The 20,497-nt window shown below is 54.0% G+C and overlaps 4 protein-coding genes and 2 non-coding genes across 6 annotated transcripts in view; 4 read left to right on the top strand and 2 right to left on the bottom strand.

Annotated features, from left to right (window-relative positions):
• Positions 1-495: 495 nt before the first annotated feature.
• On the top strand, positions 496-3,808 carry LOC34622331 (ATP-dependent RNA helicase DDX51). Its single transcript, XM_026338098.1, has 10 exons — positions 496-582; positions 898-1,054; positions 1,421-1,513; positions 1,654-1,713; positions 2,011-2,276; positions 2,319-2,403; positions 2,585-2,652; positions 2,842-3,016; positions 3,214-3,300; positions 3,504-3,808. Exons 1-10 carry the CDS (start codon positions 496-498, stop codon positions 3,806-3,808), a joined length of 1,383 nt encoding a protein of 460 aa, XP_026193883.1.
• Positions 3,809-6,148: 2,340 nt separating this feature from the next.
• Positions 6,149-8,381, bottom strand: LOC34622332. Its single transcript, XM_026338088.1, has 4 exons — positions 8,241-8,381; positions 8,006-8,204; positions 7,060-7,605; positions 6,149-6,846 (listed from the first exon to the last, which is right to left on the bottom strand). The coding sequence occupies exons 1-4, from the start codon at positions 8,379-8,381 to the stop codon at positions 6,149-6,151; spliced, it is 1,584 nt and encodes a 527-aa protein (XP_026193873.1).
• A 782-nt stretch (positions 8,382-9,163) lies between these two features.
• Positions 9,164-13,521, top strand: LOC34622333 (notchless protein homolog 1). Its single transcript, XM_026338080.1, has 13 exons — positions 9,164-9,300; positions 9,451-9,746; positions 10,051-10,127; positions 10,529-10,645; positions 10,788-11,171; positions 11,316-11,421; positions 11,650-11,730; positions 11,876-11,983; positions 12,255-12,301; positions 12,581-12,703; positions 12,875-12,933; positions 13,098-13,201; positions 13,358-13,521. Exons 1-13 carry the CDS (start codon positions 9,164-9,166, stop codon positions 13,519-13,521), a joined length of 1,803 nt encoding a protein of 600 aa, XP_026193865.1.
• A 701-nt stretch (positions 13,522-14,222) lies between these two features.
• Trnad-guc lies at positions 14,223-14,294 on the top strand. Its single transcript has one exon. It is a non-coding gene; the product is annotated as a tRNA-Asp (tRNA).
• Positions 14,295-14,896: 602 nt separating this feature from the next.
• Trnad-guc lies at positions 14,897-14,968 on the top strand. Its single transcript has one exon. It is a non-coding gene; the product is annotated as a tRNA-Asp (tRNA).
• Positions 14,969-18,969: 4,001 nt separating this feature from the next.
• The window catches only part of LOC34622335 (intersectin-1), a 6,349-nt gene continuing 4,821 nt past the window's right edge, over positions 18,970-20,497 (bottom strand). The window contains 4 exon segments of the mRNA XM_026338070.1: positions 18,970-19,419; positions 19,651-19,863; positions 20,044-20,178; positions 20,311-20,388. Coding sequence (XP_026193855.1) covers positions 18,970-19,419; positions 19,651-19,863; positions 20,044-20,178; positions 20,311-20,388 — 876 coding nt within the window.

Below are 20,497 nucleotides of genomic sequence, written 5' to 3'. Positions count from 1 at the left end.
TGTTGCCCGTTCATTTCTCTCTGCCGAGTATGAGTCCGCACACGAGCAGTTTTTGTGACTCGGAAGCGCCGGGTGAAAGATTCGAGCAAAAGTGTGAAGGGCCCTGAGAAGACCCTCTGAAGAGGGAGGAGGGCGAAGGTATCGAAGCTCCCGGGAGGCGCAGGAGCACAGTGGGCAGGGTAGCGGGGATGCACCCTAGAGATCAATTGCTGAGAAAAAAAGCATCCTACAGGCATGTTTAGCTCGCGTAAAATACTAGGAAATGGCGAAAAAGGGGGCCCCCCAGCAGATGGGTCACCGCCCTACTGGCTGGGCTGGGGCCCCCCTTCAGCGTTCCATCGCGGGGCCCCTCTAGCGTCGAGCCTTGCGTCGGATTTGCCGACGCATTCGTCCCGCAGCAGCTCAAGTTGAAAGCCTAAGCATTTAAAATTGTATCAGAAAAAGCGGAGAAGGGTTGAAGGGGTTCGGGGAGGCGGCAAGAAGGGCCCCTAGCGGATGGCCTCAAAAAAGGGGCCCTCTCTGGGAGGGGCCTCTAAGACCAAAACAAGGAGAGAGCGCATCCTCGAAGCTGCAGCAGCAGCGGCAACGGCGACGGCAGTGGCAAATGCAGGAGCGGAAGGCCAGCAGGAGGCCGCTGGGAGCGCTGGGGAAGGGGGGGCACCACAAAGAAGGCAGAAGAGGGAAAAGGGGTTTACTGAAGAGTCTTCAGTAGCGCCATCTGAGGATGGATTGACGTCACGAAAAGCTCGGCGGACGGAAGCGCATCAGCAGCAGCTAGTCCAGACAGTCGCCTCCGAAGAGAAGCTTGTAGAGGCTGGCTCAACAAGTGAATTAAGCCCACAGCACACGCAGCAGCAGCACCAGTCGCTTCAGTCGAGATCCGCACAGCACAGGCAGCCGCAGCAGCAGCAGCGCCTTCCTGACTGGACTAGCAGGTATATTTTGGTACCAGACGAAGCAGAAGACATCTCGAAATCGGACGCGGTGCTGGAATTGCTGCACCCTGCTGCTGCTGCAGCCTTCCGCAGACGCATAGGCAACGTCTTATTCCCGAGTAAGAGTCTTTCTGCCTTGAGATATCCAGTTCATGCGAGCCAACCCGTACAAAGACACTGGGGGTCTCCGAGCGCGGCGTAGGCACCTCCAGCATCAAGAGCACTAGCAGCAAGATAAGCGTAAACATGAAGGCTTACCGGGCAGTGCGATTCGAGGCCCCTCTTTAAACATCAGGTTCTCTGTTGCAGGAAACTGCCAACAGCGTCTGCCCCACCCATAGCACTTCCCCGTTTTGGTGCCACTGCTTCCCCGCCCGCGTTTTGCTGTTGTTGCAGCATGCGGCGGGGTGTTATTTATATCACTTCTCTCACTGGCACCTTCGTCAGCATGTTAGCTTCTGCTTAGTGTGCTGCTGTCGGTGCAGTTCAAATGGCGGTTATTCCGCATTTGCTGCGCTTGCTCGAGCTGCCTTTTGGTTCCTCCGAAGCCAGTGACGTCTGCGTACACGCAGCAACAGGTAACTCAAGCCCTGAAACCTGTAGGCCTATCTTCTCGTGACATTCGCTGGTGCAGACATCCATCTCAGATATCCGTGAGCGCAAATTTTTCTTGGTAAAAAGGTTCTTTCGAGGCTAAGAGTATTGTGGCGTCCTGCAGGCGAGGGGAAGACTCTTTGTTACGCGCTGCCCCTTGTGAGCCACCTCTTCAGCTCTCGCGGTACGTTCGTGGTAGTAGTGTGCAGAGAGGCAATGCATGAGATGCAGAGCTTTCTGTTTGCGCGATGTGTTGCCTCATTCAAGGCTGCAGGAGCTGCCCTTCAGCCTTCGTGTGCTCTTTCCGATCATGTATAAGAATATATATATATATATGTATACATACAGACGCACAGGCATACAGACACACACAAACGGAAGGGGGCTTATTAAAGATATATGCGTGAAAGTGTTCATCTCGTGGTACATGTATACGTATCTATACACACACATGTATATGTGTCTCTGTGTCTCTGTGCAGTGCCCCTCTTACGCTGCGTGGTATTGACGCCGACAAGGGAGTTAGCCGTGCAGGTCACTGGTGTTTTTAATGTGCTCATGGATTCGAGGAAGCAGGGGAGCGAGCAAGGACGGATCTCCTTCGCTGGAGCGGAGGGGGCATCGCGAGTTTTGCGGGTCGTCTGCCTCGCAGGAGAGACGACAGCCGCGTCCAAGAGGCAGAAAGCAACTGCAGCAACAGGAGCCGCTGCTGCCGCCTTGGGAGACGCAGAAGCAGCAGCTGCTGCTGTTGCTGCTGCTGAAGGGAGGCTCGTCAGGGTGACTGGCCAGCCTGCAGACATCCTTGTCTGTACGCCTGGGAGGTTTGTGGATATCGCGCATGTCTACATTCATCACAAGAAGAAGGGCACGCAAGGTTAGGGCTATGCCTTGGGAAGCAGCAACCCATGCCGGTCTGAACCGAAAGGGTGGCTAGATCCTCAGCTAGCCGGCCATGTGGCAAGCGGTATAGAGTCCAACTTGGCACTTGCGCCCTTTCAAGGGCACGCCACGCCTCCGCCGATCTCAGACTCTAGGGTTTGCGGCTGCGCATGCAGGACTAGGTCCTTCTTTCGAAGCGCTGCGGTGGCTTGTCGTGGATGAAGCGGATAGACTCCTGAAGCAGGTCTGTTTCGTGTCATGAAACGTTGCTTTAGCAGCCTTTCTAGCTAGCTGCTGCTGCCGTTCGCTACGCATGCAACGGACTCGGTGGGAATCCTTAGCGAAAGGGGCCTCTCTGGAGGAGGAGGCACATGTAAGAGCGCTTCCTCGCCGCTATCCACAAAGCCTCTTCTGCGTTCGGTGCGTGCTGCAGTCGTTTCATGGATGGCTCGAGGTATCTCGTCTTATCGCTGCCCTGCGGGAGGGCCCCCAAAAAGAGGCCTTCATGGGTATTGGCTGTACGAGGGCCCCTTCCGTCGGGGGGAGCTTCCAGGGGCAGTGGAACGACGTCAACGGGTTGCTGCACGTGCCACCTGTCAGGAAAATTCGTGAGCCCTTAAACCGCAGAACGTGAACTCTGGGTGCTAAACCTTTTATCTTGACTGCTGCACGACCTAGGCCTTATGCAACAATTGAATCGAGGGTGTAAGGATGGAGATGTCCACGTTTGTGGCTCTAGCGTGTCTTTCCGAATGAAACGTTGCGTTTCACCAGTAGTACTGTGGAAGTGTAATCCTGGTTTCAGTTTTCTCTGCGACCATGACACGGAACCCAAGGGCCCTACACGACCTCCAGCTCTACAGACCCCTTTTCTTCTTTTGCTCTCCAACAGGTATAGAAGGGGGGGGGTCAGGGTGTGTTTGTTGCTACATTCTGTTCGTGGGGTAGTGGCGGGACTTTCGGAGATACACCGCCCGCAAGCTGTGCGTCTTTTCCACATTAGCAGCCATTACGTGTAAAGCCTTCAGCACGTAGCCGAGATACACGTTCGGCATACATCGCGTGTATACGTATGCATACATGCGTGTGCCTCAGGGAAGGCCCAGATGCCTTCTCTCTTGCAGCAGAAGTTTGTGCTGTGCAAGCCTGAGCGCAAACCCCTGGTCCTCATGGCACTGCTCTACCAGCTTGCCAACGCGGCAGCAGCAGATCAAGGTGATCTCGAGCCAGTAGAGGTAGAAGGAGTCGAGGACGGGGGATCTACGGGGGTGCCTCCTAGGGGGGCTGATAGGTCTCGGAAGAGGGGCCTCTTACGTGTAGTGGTATTCTGTGGATCGCGGCAGGCAGCGCATCGGCTGACGCGGCTTCTGCAGCTTCACTTCCAGTCACGAGAGCGGTGAGGTGCCGTGATCTTGAGGTCTCCGAACTGCTACTCAAGAGGCTTCTCTAGCCCCTAAACCCTTCGTAGCCACAAGCCTTATTCCAAAGAGACATACTAGAAACGCTGCGCTGTGATGCCCTCAATCAGTGTATATATAAGGGGTTTTCGCTATAAAGTCCCTACAGGCATCTGCAATACTCAACTATATTACACATATATATGTACATGCAACAGGCATGCAAGTCGGCGGTGTGTCTGCTGATATGTGCATCCACCTCTTGCTAGCTAGCGCGTCGTGCGGGCCTCTACATATCTGTAGTTACATCGGTCTGTTTTTCATGGCTCGCTTTCGAATATAGAAATTAAGACGCATGTGACGAGGGTTCAGGGGTTGATGTGTGTGGGGGGCAGTGGCCTTGTTGGCAGGCGGGCTCCCGAGCGCCTGCGCAGAGCATTGCATAAGTTGTCACCGACCTCTTGCCACTGCTCAGCAGCAGCGAAGGCGAATAGTCTGCGTGACGGCAACTGCCCTTCCAGTATGCTTGCTCATTGCGGACGCCGTTCTTAAGGTGTATGCTGCTCAGGAGGCTGGAGGATTTTGTCCCACCGTTCGGCTCGGAAGAAACCGAAGATACCAGCAGCAGCAGCAAAAGCAACAGCCACAGAGGCAGAAATCGCTATCCTCAGTCCATAAGGGAGTTTAGCTCAAGCCTCTCGCAACAGGAGCGACACCGGCTACTGAGACAATTCATGTCAGAATCAGAGTACAGGCCCCAAGCCTTCTGAGCTGTCGGGGTTTAAACCTACGAATGCTTGCTTCCACGCTCGCAGAATGCAGCCTCTCACGATCTACCCAGCTGTGTTGCCCTTCTTCGCGCCCTCCTCTTTCCAATTGGGCGTCTGTCTCTCGAGTGCCTGCACAGTTCTCCAGCCCCTGCTGTCACTTCACTTCTTGCGTCCTCTTCAGCGTTTGGGATCTTTTAATTCTAGCTGGGTGTATGGTCAGATGCGGCGTGCGCTTTAGGGCGGGGCAAACGGAGGTGCTCATTTGCTCGGACGTAGCCGCACGAGGCCTCGACATCTCAGACGTTCAAGCTGTGCTACACTACGATGCACCACAAAACCCACATGCGTATATCCACAGAGCCGGGAGAAGCGGCCGGTCCGTTAATGCTGTCGCAACTAGCGTTGCGTTGCTGCTGTCGAGTGCGTTCCCATGGCCGACGTGTGCCTGCCTACTGGTGCCTTTTTCAAGGTCTATGCGCATACGGCAGCGGCCATCAATGACGCACGCCGTTGGTGCCGTGTCTGCGTTTGTCGCTCCTGTAGGGCCCGGCGCAAGGGATTGTCGGTGTGCCTTTTCACACCGGAGGAGTTTGGGAGGTTCCGATGCCTTGTTAAGGCCGCTGGCCTCAGCATCTGCGGGGAGATGCAGAAATATCAAGCACCTACTGCAGTTATACGGCAGCTGAAACCGGGGTACGTGCCGCTTGTTGTGCTGCTGCTGACGTACTTGCTGCTGACTGCGGCTGTTGCTGTTTTAGGACTGCAGTGGCTGCCGGAACTTTTTCGAGAGCCGCTCTAAATAGATTTTTAGCTCTCCAGCAGTCGCGTTGTGTCCTTCTGCAACTTTTCGCCTGGGTGTCTGTAGGTATGAGAGCTTGCTAGACGAGCTGCGACGGCTGACGGTTGCAGAGGGTCGTGGTCACCTAAGGCCTTCTGAAGAGCTGCGGCCTGGTGTCGAACCGTGGAAGCGTGTAGACGAACCAGCAGTGTGCGAGCCAGCAGCAATCTAGCTAGCTTGCTAGCTTGGACACGCATTTGCTCAACCGCCCAGTGCACATGCTTCAAGAAGCGATTCAGTGCCAGCTTAATGGCTGCGTCCTAGACTGCCGGAGGTAGCCGAGTACGTACTTGGCAAGCGAGGATTTAGCGCTTTGCAGTGGTGCAGAGTACTCACGTCTATCCTTCCAGCAGCTCCCCCCGTTCCCCCCAATGGCCAGCCGCTACCCAGAGCGCCACATACACCTATAAGATCTAACGAATGGAGGCAAGAGTAGGGCCTCGGCAGCGCATATAGGGCCATGCTGCTTTGTACTCCTGTGCCTGAAAGGCTAATATTGCTGCTAGACAGCCCACAGAACAAAAGTTTGCATATCGGCCAGCTGCTCAGCACTTGCCGTACGGCGGCTAACCGCACAGCAAGGACCGACGGCCGTAGTCAACAAACGCGAAACCGCAAAGACACCTTCTTGGAGGCACTGTGCTTTCGGAAGTTGCAACTGCTGCTTGAGGAACAACTTCGTTGGTCTTCTCTTTCGACACACTGCTGCTGCGGCTTCGAAGAGGCGAAGAGTCTCTACGACTGCTGCAAAAGTTGAAAAGCCCTAAACGGATGATTCAGCCGTCTATCTCGGTGTAGCGCCGCAACACTAATGCCTCCCAGCGAATTTTGCGGCTTCATAAAAAAGACGCCCTCAACTCGCGACTGCAACAAGCCCATACTGCACATGATACACGGCTCCGTTCGCATGTACACGCAGGTCGCTTGACAGTAATAGTTCCCTTCAGATATAACTGCGCACTGCTGCTGCTGCTGCTGCCCCTGAAGCTGATGTTCTCGTTCTTGCTCGGTCAGCAGCTTCTTCGCAACGGAGTCTATGGCGAGCAGCACGGGGTGCTGCAACGGATGGTCAGGCTCCTTCCCGCACGCACTAGATCTGCTGCTTGGGCTGGTAGTACAGGAGTTCGTGCTGCTGCACAAAAAGTCGAAGCAATGTGGCCCGTAGCCGCAGCCGATGATAGGGCAGCCACATGGCGCCACTTCTACAGGGGCCTTTGCTAATCCCCCTGCATCGGTCGTGGCTGTAGAACCGCTTAAAGGATCTCTGCAGATGCTGTCACTGCAGGCAGAGGTATCTTTGGTTCTGATTTTCTTGCATATGCCTTTGCTAATGCTGCCGCTGCTGCTGGTGCTGCTGCTGCTGTCGTCGCTGCGGCCTAGTCGGTTTGTGAGTTCTGCTCCGCAGCTGTGGAAGACGATCAGGCAGCAGCTTCCTGCGCACATAGGAAGGCAGCGGGGGAGCCAGCAGCTCCAACAAGAGGAAAATAAGCCCCGAGAAGGGCAGAAGACATTGAGGTAGTACGAAAGGCTACTGCGGCGGAGTAAGTGACCTATGGATCATCCTTCAAGGGTAGAAAATAAGCACAAGGCGGCGCCGCCGCGAATGACAAAGGCACCAGCGACGGAGACACTGAAGACTGCCTCACGATCTGCAGCAAGCTGCAGCAGGGCTGCATGCGCTTCTTTCTGCTTCTGCGTTAGCTCCAGAGGAGCAACCGCTGTATTCCGCTCTGAAGCACTGGGGTCCGCCCTCTCCAACAGTGACTCCCCTAAGGATGGTAATGCTGCAGGCATCGCTGATGGTCGCTTCCGATTAAAAAAACAAGGCCAGACAGCACTCCACGGCTGCTGCTGGTACTGCGATTGTGGAGCGACGGCAGGCACCGCCAGCAACACCAGCAGCAACTCACCCCACAAGGGGGAAGCCCACAAAGCATTACGGACTCCTGATGCCTGTAACTTACAGAGACTCTCTCTTGCAGCTGCTGTCTCCGTGGCTGCTGCTTGGTCTGCTGCTGCTGCTGCTGCTGCTGCAGGGTCTGTATCGAAGTTACCAGTTGTTGCTGCGGAAGTATGGACCGCCGTAACGATAGACTCCCCCCGTGCCGCTGCTTTGTCTGCTGCTGCTCGGGCTGCAACCGTCGCGCTCGCCAAAATATTTTCTCCATCTTCATTTGCCCCTATTGTTTCCACTGGACAGACCGTCAGGAGGAAATTGAGAACTTTTTCGGAGAGGTGCTGCAGCCGCAAGAAGCAAACAAGGACGGCACATGCATACATACACATATGTACATATATGTATTCATACACATATATACGTACGTTTATACCTAGATATACGCATACATATGCATGCACCCACTTATACATACATGTGCAGACATGCATACGCACGTTATATATATATATACATACATGCACACAGAGAGCGAGAGAGAGAGGGACGCTAACCGAAAGCCGCTAGAGAGGCTGCAAAAGTCTTCGAATCATGGCAGGTAGGACCTCAACCTTCCTCCTTAAGGTCCTCTAAATCGGTGGAAGGAGCATCGGGGAACGAATGTGAATTGATGAGGCACTAGGGAGAGCTGCGACGTTCATTCAGTTGGGGGAAGAGGCCTTTGGCGAGCGACCTTACGGGGGAATAACCCAAGAGCACAAGGGCCTGCTGCGTCTGCTTGAGGGCCTTGCACCGCTTCAGGTGTTGGAAGGAGAGACGGCGTCGCCATTCTGGCTCATAGATGCCGATGGCTAGCTGTAGTACCTGCTGCTGCTGCATCTGCCCTCTGGCTTGCTTCGAGGGAAGCGGCAGGCTGTCTTGGAGTCCAGCCTGGTGCGCAGGAGGCCAGAAGGCAGCCTGCGGCACAGGCGATGCAAGAGGAGCCTCCTGGTTAAGCAGCTGGATGGCAGATGTTGCAGCATGGGCGGGCAGTACCAAACAGAAACAGAGAGAGACAGGAGGCACCCGCATGCCGAAGATATCCTCGCAAGCTTCGTGAAATACGGGGTTCCCCATATTCAGGTGCTCTCGGAGTGGTGCTTTGGGAACAATGGGTGGTGCTGCACTGTATGCTCTTCTTCTGTTGAACTAGTAGGTTCCGCTCCTGGCACGCTCGATGCTCCGGGTACAGCCGCAGTTGACCGCTGTCTTTAGACGCGGGACGTGGTAAAGCCTTAACCCCGATATCTTTTAGCGTTCAATGGCAATGGATACTGCTGGTGTATGTGCTAGATGCCTCCAAAACGCCTCCCTTTTTGCCCCCCTTCCCACTAGGGGCCCTATGCTCGGGAGTGCCTTCTCGTCCTTCATGAGAAAATTGGGCCCCTTTCGCTACTTTGCGTGCCGAGCTCCACTAAATGTGCCCCAGCTATAAAAGCACAGCGAAATTAGGGGGCCTAGAGACGCAAAGGAACAGGGGGCCCCCAAGAAACATCGGTGTGGGGCAGGGGGCCCCTGGTCCAGTGGCGGGAGCCAGGGGGCCCCTGGACCATTCGCAGGCACCCATGAAGCTCTGAGCGAGCCGATGTCTGTTACAATCTGCAAGCAATCGCTTTTTCAAAGTGCTTAACAGACAAGGCTAGCCGCAGAAACATCATGAACCGCGGCAGTAGCTACAGAGGGCATCACGGAAGCACAATCGCTGCAGGGCCTGTGGTGTTGCGCCATGCGCTCATGCAGTAGAGCAGCCCAGACTCTCATAGAGAGAGAGCATCAACGCCAGTAGGAGCAGTCAGAGCAGTCAGAGCATCAGGATGGGGGTCCCTGAAGAAGCCTCGCGGAAGCGCAAAGCCACGGATACACCCGAAGATGGGGCATCATCTCAGCTGGTCATTCAGTTTTTCAACCAGAAGGAAGAACCAGTGGGATGTCAATTTTCTGTTCCGAAAGCGTAAGGCCTCATCTCTGCAAGCCAGACCCCAAACTTTATTGTCATCATGAATGCACGTTTGCGCGCGAAGCGTAAGCCGACACCCCCGGATTGTAACTCAGAGCATCTCCCCCCATTTCGAAAGGCGTCGTCTGCCTGTGTTTCCTGCAGGATCTCAAAGGCTCAACTAGAGCAGCTGCTCCTGCAGGTGCTGACGGATGCAGCGAAGGGGCAAGAGGAGGAACTCGCTGCTCTTGAGGGGCGCCGCTTTTCCCTCTCCCTTGGCAGCAGCAGCAGCAGCAGTGGCAGCAACGCCAGCAGCGCCAGCACGGAGATTACGGAAACACTCGGCGCTGCATTCGCCGCAAGCGATGCTAAGGGAGCGGAGGAAGTCTTGCGGGTCTCCTTCTCTCCCCTAGCCGCCTTCCGAGTCAGCCCTCTGACGCGATGCTCTTCTGCCCTCCCAGGTGACTCTACGAACCCCTCCTTTTGCTGACACGCTGAGCTTCCTTCTTCCCCAATTCGCAAAGGGCCCTATGCCACCTATCGCGCAAGCCAGGACTGGGCTCTGTTGCGTCTGACGGCTTCACCAAAGCTCCCTGCCCTTCACGAGTTCTCCGAAGAAACAGCTTTAGCATGCTTCTGCCCGCGTTTGCTATGGCTGGAAACTTCGGCGGTAAGACGGCAGATACCGCGCTTCTAAAAGTGCCGGGAACTTGCATGCATGCGCCCTATCAGGGAGGAGAGTGAATACAGTTTGAGTGAACTCAGGGCATGAGGAGGCGATTTTGGCCGCTGCTTTCAGCCCGGAGGGAAAGCGCTTAGCAACAGGCGGAGGCGACACCTCAGTAAGGCTTTTCCAGGCTCGCTGAGAGCTCAGGCTCCAACGTGTACAGCTTACGTGGGAGGAATGGGTAGGAACGGGGGGCTATTTTTTGATTGGCAGTGCGCTTATTTCGGCTTCCCGCTGCGGCCTCATCAGATCTTGCCAGCAGGACGCGCAGGTAGAGACTAGGGGGGTTGTCTTTTTACTGGATGGGCAGAGGAGAGCTCGGGAGACACATCTGCCGTCTGCCTTGCAGTGGCGATTTGCTAGTTCATTGGTTGCTTGGCCGTGTCGAAGTCTCCTCTCTCTCCACCTTGGCATGCGTGCTGGTAGGCCTTACAGAGGGCACACGCGAGGCGTGTACTCGCGTCTAGGAGCTGGAGTTTGACCTTTCGCGTGTTGGGGTGCATGCGTTGCTATCAGGTCCGACTGTGGGACTTGAACACGGAGACTCCTTTGCAAACACTAAGAGGCCACAGCAACTGGGTTCTCTGTGTGTCGTGGGCTTCTCATGGGCAGCTTTTCGCCTCTTCTGGAATGGTGAGCCGCGGAGCTTCGATGGCTGAGCAATCCGTGTGGCCTCCCCTTCTGCCGCGTGCTGTCAGGCCTTGCAGAGGGCACAGTTCTCTGCAATTCTGCTGGGCTTTGGATGTAAGCGGTTAGGGTGTGTGGCGCTTTGCAGGACGGCACGGTGTGCATATGGGATGCCGACGCGGGGGCTCTTGTGGGGCCTCCCCTCAAGGGGCATACCCAGCCAGTTGTTTCTCTCGCCTGGCAGCCTCTGCACCTGGTGTCTTCTGAGGACGTAGCGGCAGAAGCAGTAGCGGACTCTCCGACAGCCGACACAACAGCAGTCCCAGCGGCTAAGCAGGAGGCCTCTCAGAGCGGCGGAAAGGACGACTGCGAGGCAACACGCAGTAACAGCAGCAGTAACAAAAACTGCAAGGCAAAGGGGAAGCAGTTGTCAGCAGCAGCCAAGGGCCCCCCGAGGCCCCGCACTTCTTCTCTGTGGAAGACACGCTTGGGCTTTACCCTTCCCAGTCTGCTCCTCGCCAGCGGAAGCAAAGTGAGTTGATCAAAGGGGCACTGGTCTGGTGTGTTTTCGCCAGTTGGTGTCTTCATGCGGGCAGATTTATCATTCACCGCGGAGTCGAGACTTGGAATTGCGTCGACCAGGGTTTCCAGTTGCGCTCGGGTGTGCTTTCCTTAGGATGGAACTGTGCGTCTTTGGCGCGTAGGTCAGCAACAAGCACTGCGTGTTCTCGCGCTGCACACGCAGCCTGTTACGCAAATCAAGTGGTCGGGGGGCGCAGAAGGTACTGTTGTTGTTTTCTGAAACCCTGAAAGGTTACCCGCAGTTCGAGGCTGGGCCCTTCCTCAGAACGCAGGCTATTATTTATGTGTCCCGGCACGCATGAAACCAAGCCTCCAACACCCGAATCGCTGCTTGAGCTAGCGCTAGACATAAAACGCGGAGCCTTGACCCCAAGCTTTGTGGAGGGCCCCTTCGTCCGAGTTTCTTGTCTGCCGCCTTACCGTTCCAGGTTACTTGATTAGTGGCTCTCGTGACACCACAGTGAAGGTCTGGAACCCGCACAAAGGGACTCTTGTTAAAGAACTAAAAGGTACTGCTACTGCACCTGTTGTTGCTGACGCTGTTATGCCCGGTGCTGTGAGAACCTTTGCTAAACACCACGGCACGCGCGGACAGCTTTAGAGGGTCCTTCTGCTACTCGTCCTCGTGCCACGCCGGCTGCTGTGGTGCTGCAGGGCATGCACATTGGGTAAATACGCTGGCTTTGAACTCCGACTCAGTGCTGCGCAGGGGTCCCTTTGACCCTCGTGGTCGCACTGAGCGGCCCTTCACCTCTTTCGCTGGTAAGAATTGCACCACTGACACTAGAAGAAGCTTCAAGAAACTTCTAATTCCGTGCTTGTTTTTTTGATGCATAGAGGGTTCATAACGCATCAAGGGAAGGCAAGGATGACCAAAGAGCTGGCCCCCAACATGCTTCCTCCGTAGAAAGAGGAGCCTCACAGGATTTCCTGGAAAGACTTACAACCTCTTTCACTGTGCATTTTCCTTCTAAGTGACTCCGAACCTCTACCTCAGATGGTACATGGCGCAGCTTTGTGCTTTTTGACTCAGAGATGAAAGAAGCGGCTCAACGTCAATTCGATCAGTTCCTCAAGGAGGTGAGCTCGGGATGGTGTCTCTTGGTTGTTTTGGCTTATGCTTCCCTCTACTGGGATCGCGTGTGTCTGATGAGCCTCTGCTTTCTTGCAACAGAAACGTGGACGAAAGCAAAAAGCCGGCGGCCCTGTGTTGCAGTGTCTGTGCCTCTATTTACTTCTCGGTCTGCATTGACTATGGCAGCGCATATCTACAGCATGCACGATCACATAGAATGCAAGTCACCCCAGATATGCTAGCCCTCAAAGCTCAGAACCCCTAGCATGTGCACTTCTACTCAGTGTGGTCACGAGGCGCTGCTCTCGGGCTCCGACGACTCTACGCTTATTCTTCGTCGCATTAAGGGAAACGGCTTATTCGAAGAGGTTGGACGAATGACGGGCCACCAAAAGCTAATCAACTGTGTAAGGATTCAGGTTTTAGGCGTAGGGACGTAGGATCGGGGTGTCATGCCAGCCGTAAAAGAGTAAAGCACGAAACTTAAAAGCTTTGGTGTTTCGAGTTTTGGTTTGGCTCTCCATGGGCAAGTAGTGGTATCTCTGCGTTTTGGCATTTTTGCATATGTACGTTCACAGGTTTGCTTCTCACCTGATGGGCTGACCATTGCCTCTGGATCCTTCGACAAATCTATACGGTACGAGAGGTGGTTGTGCGTTTGAACTCATGGACTGCGGCATGTACTTTCGTTTTTGAGACTGCGCGGAACGAGAGTCCTAGGAGGAGCCAGTAGGTACCGCCTTCCCTTTTGCCAAATGTCGTGTATGAATAAAAACTAACTAACTTTTGGAGCTTGTTCAGGCTGTGGAAAGGAGCGACCGGGCAGTATCTCGCAACTCTGAGAGGTCACGTGGGGCCTGTCTACCAACTGGCCTGGGCTGCGGATAGCCGCCTCCTCCTCTCAGGTCAGCAGCGCGCTACGTCGTAGCTAGTCCAAAAGGTGAAGGAGTTGCATGCTATGCAGACATGCATGGGGAGGTGGGTGCATGCGGTTGGTTGCAACGGACAAAATTATGGCGCTTATAAGAATCGGGGTGGAGTGGCTTTGAGTGCGCTTTCAGGAAGTGGGGACAGCACGCTGAAAGTATGGGACGTCGCCTCTCGCAAGCTCAAGCATGACTTGCCGGGGCACGCAGATGAGGTATATGCAGTAGACTGGTCTCCCACCGGCACACACGCGGCTTCAGGCTCCAAAGACAGGATCTTGAGGGTGTGGAAGCATTAGTGCAGATAGCTACCCGCATGGTATCCTTAGGCTTAAGTGCGTCTGCAAAAGGAACTTGCCGAGCAGCACTCATTCAATTAACAAAGCCGACCATGCGGCGGTCCACGTTGGTGTTACAAATGGTATCTCTGCCTGAGAGCCTGACTCGCAGAAAGGCAGGGGTCAAGTTGTTGAACTCGGAAGTCGTATTTCTTCTTACGTTTTAGTGATGTGTGCATCTGTGCGGTAGAGAGAATAGAGGGCATCCTCAGAGAAAGTGCCATAGGGTTGGAATCCATATTTTATGTGCAGGAAACTGCCGGGCTCCGCAGTTTGCTGCATAGTTCCCTGTCCTTTGAACCAAGTGGGCTCGGCTCGGGGCCCTATGCCGCCTTGCCCTGCGTGTTGTACGACAGTTTAACAGTCTTTCAGTGCTGGGTGACGAGAAGTCAGACAAACCATTTTATGTTCCACAGGCGAATAGCAAAGGTCAACAGAGTTTATGCTAATGTTTATTGCCACACTTGATCTATGGAACGTTTCCAGGGAAGCCCTGCTCGATGATCATGGCTTCCTGCTTAAAGGCGGACATAATAGTCGCACCCATGAAGCCACACACATTCCTTCATTCTAACTGCCTATACTGCTATCAAGATCAGGTGAATTTAAGCGGCCTGCATCTAGAATTTCGGCTGAGCCCGTTTAACTGCATTGTTCAGCTGTCCGAGTTAGTATAGTGGCTAGTATTTCCGCCTGTCACGCGGAAGACCCGGGTTCAATTCCCGGACTCGGAGCTTTTGCATCTTTGAAAGCAACTGATTGCCGTGGTCCGGGGATAGCAACAATTTTTATTTATATTCGGTTTTCCTTTGTTTTGCCTTTTCAACCTTGTCGCCCTGTAGAGAGCAGGCTGCATAATGGCCAGGAGATGCTCGGTGAACTTCGTGCACTCCGCACCCGCGTATCTTCAGACCAATTCATGGCCTAGGTTTTACCACGATGCCACATCAATATCACTTCCAATAGGAGCATCGGGGGAAGTTATATTTCGATACTTTTGCTGTCTCACCGGTCCCTGCCCCCCTGGTGCGAGATACACACTGTTGTGTGCAACTGCATAGGCGAACGACGCTCGATCCACTCCAGATCATTGCATATTTCGCGGTATTCATAAACTTCATACCAGCGACTGTGCTGAAGTTGCTACAAAGAATTAAAAGCTCCAAGGTGTCATCTTTGGCATGCCCTTTCCGTAGGACCTGGCTTCTTAACACAGGTGAAATGGCCTTAAATAGGCACATGCGATGATACATTGCACAATTTTGCAAGATTCTGTAAACAACCTGTATACCTAGTAAGAGAGCGTCAACGACAGGAAAAAAAAGGCATGATGTCGTCCGAGTTAGTATAGTGGCTAGTATTTCCGCCTGTCACGCGGAAGACCCAGGTTTAATTCCCGGACTCGGAGTGTTTTGCACACTACCTTGACAAGCTAAATCACCCCTGTAATCAGCCGTGGCTTCTTGCTTTCATGACGAGAGAAAGGTTTGGGGGCTTTAGATTCCCTTTGAAGCGTTGAGGGCCGCAAAACGGTCGATTCAACTAGAGCTAGTTCTTCGCGTCTCGATCTAAACAGCAGACGTGACCACCGAAGGCGCACAGTAATAAGCACAGTTCCGCGGACAAAGTGTATTTTGTAACAATGACAGCAAGCTGCCTCACACCCGCAATGCGCGGAGGCATGTCAGCACCAACCGCCGGTACATTTCTCTTTGCTTTTTACCTCACTACCTAATGGGAGCCGACATCGGCTCTGCCCGTAATCGGTGAAGCACAAGCAGTGGTCTGAAGGACTGAGTAAGCAGAAGCTCTGCAATCCATGGGCAGCTATGCATTGAATACCCACTTCGCCACGCCTATCTGGCGCTAGTCCTACCAGCAAATACCATCTAGCACTGGCCATCTATTGCAGGGCTATAATCGTTCTTCATCAACTACCAAAAGATCCTCACTTTGAACCAGGTGTATGGGCTATTCCCTGCAGTTGCAGAAAATATGTTGCCCAGCTGCTCAGGCACGCCGCCTGGTGCCCCACTACCCAGAGGGCAACATTTGGCAAAAGGTGAGCAGCACCAAGCTAAGAACAGTTCATTATTTAAGCGCCCTTCTGTTTGGATTCCTGCGCTGCTCTATTTTCCTCCCTGCAGAGATCCCGCAGGGCTGCAAGGTCGACGTCTGCAGGTTGCAGATGGACGTAACGAACAGCCGAGCCACGAATAAAGCAACTCCTTACGGACAGCTAAAAACATGCAGTCGCAGCAACACCAGCAAACGCAGCAGTACACAGGTGACCAGAGCAGCACTAGGGCAAGCGCAGCACAATACACAGTACAAGAGGAAATACAGACCGGCTCGGAGCTAAAGGCACTACACACCCTTGTTTAGAGCGCAGTATTCGAACCCTTACACGTACACGGCTGGCGGGTAGGCGTGTATTTTTATGACAATATATATTTCAAGCTCGCCACCACTTGGCAGGCTTACGAGGTGAGGGCATCTGTCCGGATCCGAAACGGAAACTTGGTTTAGCTTGATATTCAAAAACTGATCGACAGAATGCAAAGTTCCCGTGAGCTGCAAGTCATTCTTCAGTTCCACCATGATCTCGCAATTCCGCTCCGTCAACCTCTGAAAGAAGCCAAAGTAGAACTGCGAAACGAAAACAAGGCCGCAGCAGAGCAGGCGAACCATGCAGCGGAGATAACAGAGACTAATAGGAATAGAGGTACCAAGAGACACCTTGGATCCCGGGAAGTTTGACGTCTCAAGGCAAAAAATAGCCGCATAGCCTCAGGCGCCTATGCATGGGGACAAGAGGAGTGTAGCCCTCTCGTGTAAAAATGCCGCAATAAATCGTCAGCAAGAGGACACGGGGACCCTTGCCTCGACGAGTGCGCACACAGATGAGGGAAAAAAACCGAGCTAAGTAGGCATTTCCCTTCCAGTGTCTGTACATACGGTTGTATCCAAGTGCAGGCGGTTCGCACTGCACCGTAAGTAATGTCATATACCATCACGCCCCTCCCCTGAAGATCTTGCGTATCTACACACTATAATACCCAGCCCTCTGCCTGCACACCGTCCGTTGTATATCCGTCTCTCGTTCTAAGCGTCTGACAAAAGGAGACGCCAAATCCATCAACCCACAGGTACCACGTGGCAGGGAGAAGGACGCGCGTCAGGAAATCCATTGAAAGAGAGAGAGAGACAGAGAGAGAGAGAGAAGAGGAAGGAGGCGGCGGCAGCGCGTATGTCACCCAATGCATACCAAAGGGGGAATATGCAGAGATAACAAATGGTGCAGAGACGTTAATAAAGATATCGTATATCATGAAAAACACTTTTTTTCCGGCTGCACTTCTGTGGCTACGGAGCGCAGTTCATGGGCCTCACCATTGTGTCCTTCCCTTCGCTGATATGGAAGCTTCCGCCTGGTATACACTACTGCTGATTGAAGAGTTGCTGCCGGTTCAGCGGCTGCTGAAAATTAGGGGGCGAGGGTAGCTGCTATTGCTGTCGACTCTGCTGCCTTTACCACTACGGATGGAGTAGGGGGTCTGTGCAGCGCAAGCTGGGGGATGCTGCACGGAGCGCGGCAGTGGCGGCAGGACCCGGTGTCCATACAGCTGACACTTCCCTCTGCAACAGCAGCAGCTGTTGCTACTGCGGCGATGTAAACCTCAGAAGAATCCCCCAATCATCCGTACGGGGGCCCCAACTGCGGCAGCAAGCAAAAGGGCGGAAGGTCCTCCTTGTGTTGGTCTTGAAGTAAAACTACAAATTACAAACGCTGCATGTGCTTCTAGGTGTAGAGACTGCCAAATGGATGGAACCTCTTGCGCAGCCGCCGATGCTGCAGCTGCTGCTACAATGCATGCAAAGACCCGTTTTCGAGACCATTGCATGGGTGACCCCACTATTCAGGCAAATGCACGCCTGAGAACGCAAGGCACTTAGCTCGAAACTTAAAAAACCACAAATGCAGTGGCTGTATCCATCGCAGTGTATGTGCTTAGGCGGACCCTTTGATGGCGAGCACCTCCATGGGGGCTACGCATATTGGATGTGAAAAAAGAGGGAATACTCCATAGATACTAGTATTAAAAAGTAAATATTAGCTGCATGAACAGCCGCAGATGCACGGAGAGGTTCTTAGACATCGGCACTTTCCTCTGCAGTACGCCAACGATGCCTCAAGGTGTTGGGCATAACGCGCAGACGTACACCCTTGCTACAACAACTGCCACCTCCTGCTGCAGTCCTGTCCAGCGTTAGGGCATTCGAGCTCCCTGCGTAGGATGCTCGCAAAATACGGGGTCTAAGGGCTATGCTGTTGGCTTCCCTGGATATCCTCAAGATGGCCCTTTTACATGCATATCCCAGGCAGCCAAGGGTAGCCACAGTTAGTTCTCTAGGCGTCATAAGTCCTCCCCAAGGCTAGCTCCGTTCTATTCGATAAGAAATTTGGATCGCTTGGATATCCCGGAACTGCCCGGCTTGTCTCACAGCAAGCGGGGATTGCCTTTGACTCTCGTCAGGCAATAACCGCTCACGCGCGAGTATTGAGCTACCTCGATGAGCACAGCTATGATCCCCTGTAGCATGCATACTCACCTAGGGCAGCATGTTCTCGGTGTCCAAACACCGACACGCTGCTAGATTTAGCCTTTAAGCCGAGGTATATCCGACTACTAGCGGGGAGGAAGGCGGGAAATGTCAGCACTATTAAGTGTTATCTTCTTGCCGCAAACCGAAAAAGCTTCGTAGACGGGTACTCAACCTGCCTGCCTCTGGGCTCTGAACTACCTGCGGTAGGTTCTGCCGTTGCTACAGCTCTATTTACGTCCGTCACCAGCACTGTTTAAAATTTTGGCTAGCGTGCAGTGTTTCTGTACTCTGTGAAGGGAGGAGCAAATGGTGCTGCTATCGCTGCGCCTATGCAGTTATGAACGAGCACCGAAGGAAGGTGTTTCTATTCCGGAGAGGGGGCCCCTGTCCTCAATTCCAGCAGACCCGCGGCGTCGTGAGAGGGCTCCTCCCCGATTAGGCTGTACGACCATAACATCCAGCAAGAAATAAGGAGGCTTAGGAGCTGCAACACCAGCACCGTACTTTTAGCTGCTGCCGGAGTTGCGCGCTGTTGCAGCCTGGAGAGAATGCCCCAGCCACCCTCCACCACAGAGGCTAAGCATCACCAGCACCAGCAGTACGGAGGCTTACAGGTTTCTCTGAAGGCTTCCGGCCTTTCGATTTCTCCTCCCGCAGAAGAGTAATCTCCCCATTTTTCTGCCTGTCTCTGGATGCAGACCGCCGGTTCCGAGCATCTGCAGCTGCGACAACAGCAAGAACAACCAGCGCTCACTGTTGTGCTTGCGATACATCGCAACATAGGCGTGATACAGGGAAACCCTAGACCCCACACGTACAAATGTGATGCTCGCCAAAGGCGTTTTTATGGGTATCAGTCTGCCGAGTTCCCAGCTGAGAATAATCTCCCTGCGGCAGCACCAGCAGTACCAATGTTGAACACGCGCACTCAGCACCAATAAACGTATAAGACGCAAGACTGTCAGCGGCCTGGGGTTGCGGACTCCGAAAAAGCTGCCAACAGCAAACAGCCATAGCAGCAGCAACGCCTACAAAGGCTGTATCGCTTTTGACGCTATCAACGGACAGCCCCTCCAGATGCCTCCTGAGGTCTCTACTGTCCTCCGTAGTAGAGGCAACAACAGGATAATCAGTAATGCCTAGAGCTGTGGCTGCCGTCCCCGCTGCACCGCTGCGAGACAACGAGTGCTCGGATGCAATGGGTGGCTTGAAGGTCCTCCAACTTGAAGGGGGGAGGGCGGTCGTCGCGTCCTGCAGCAACAGCAGCAGCACCTTCCAGCTTTGAACATCGCAGTCAGTAAAGCGACAGCAGCGCTGGTAAATGGAACAAGAGCGAAAGCACCAAACAGTGCGCAAGAAACCAGGAACGGCTATGCACATGTATGGACCCAGAAGCAAGACAGTTCGTCCACAACCTTGCTGTTGCTGCTCAGCGAACTGGCGATAGTGCTTGCCCGTGAAGCAGCAGCACCGACAACCTACCATATCATTAGCAGGGAAAGAATGCGCCGAGGACACAAAGAAACCGCCACCTCCCCCTGAAGGGACCCCTTTAAGATCACGCCGTTGCGACGTTTCCGTCATACCCCAGTAACCACCAGCAGCACTAGCACCCGCACTAGCAGAGGGGCCTTTGCGTCCTCCTACGTTAAAGCCACCCTCGAGCCCTCGCATCTTCTGAGCTACCCAAGTCTCCTGCGGACAAAAATCCCCCCCTTGTACTACTCTGCGTTCGCATGCACTCGCGGTACGGGATCGCCACCGAGCAACAACAACAGCAACCGCAAGAACAGCCGTCGAAGCAGCACGAGGAATGGCAGCAGAACCACAGAAGAACACCCACTGCAATTACGACCCTTCTCTACAGCAGCAGACCTGCGCGTGCTGGTTAAGCTCAGCCACAAGCTTCTGTTTTTGTTGTTGCTGCTGCAGCCGCTGCTGCAGAGTCGATATGGTGGATGCGTGAGTCGAGTCCAGCGCCGCTCGCTGCAGTAGTACGTCGTGCTCGCTCTGCACAGACACCACGAGCACCCTTCACCCCAACCCCTAATCCCCAAGCGGAAACTACACACATGCTGCAAATCAACTCATGAAAAACAAAAGCCAAGACGCTTAAGACTGTCTGAAGGCCCTCCTGAGGACCTGTCTGAGCCTCTCCTGAAGCGCAGCATGCTGCGACTGCCCTTCCGTCTTCTCGCGCCGCAGACGTTGCAGTAGAGCCTGAAAAAATTCCACTCAATTTTAAACTCCCAAATCCTAAAAGAAGGCACGAATCGGGGTTGTAGTTAGCGAAGACTGCGTGGATGCTGCACTGCGCTCGCAGACGTCT

The sequence above is a fragment of the Cyclospora cayetanensis genome, unplaced genomic scaffold (assembly GCF_002999335.1).
Source record: "Cyclospora cayetanensis isolate NF1_C8 unplaced genomic scaffold, CcayRef3 CcayRef3_contig_101, whole genome shotgun sequence".
NCBI lineage: Eukaryota > Apicomplexa > Conoidasida > Eucoccidiorida > Eimeriidae > Cyclospora > Cyclospora cayetanensis.
This window is presented reverse-complemented; position numbering and strand designations above follow the sequence as displayed.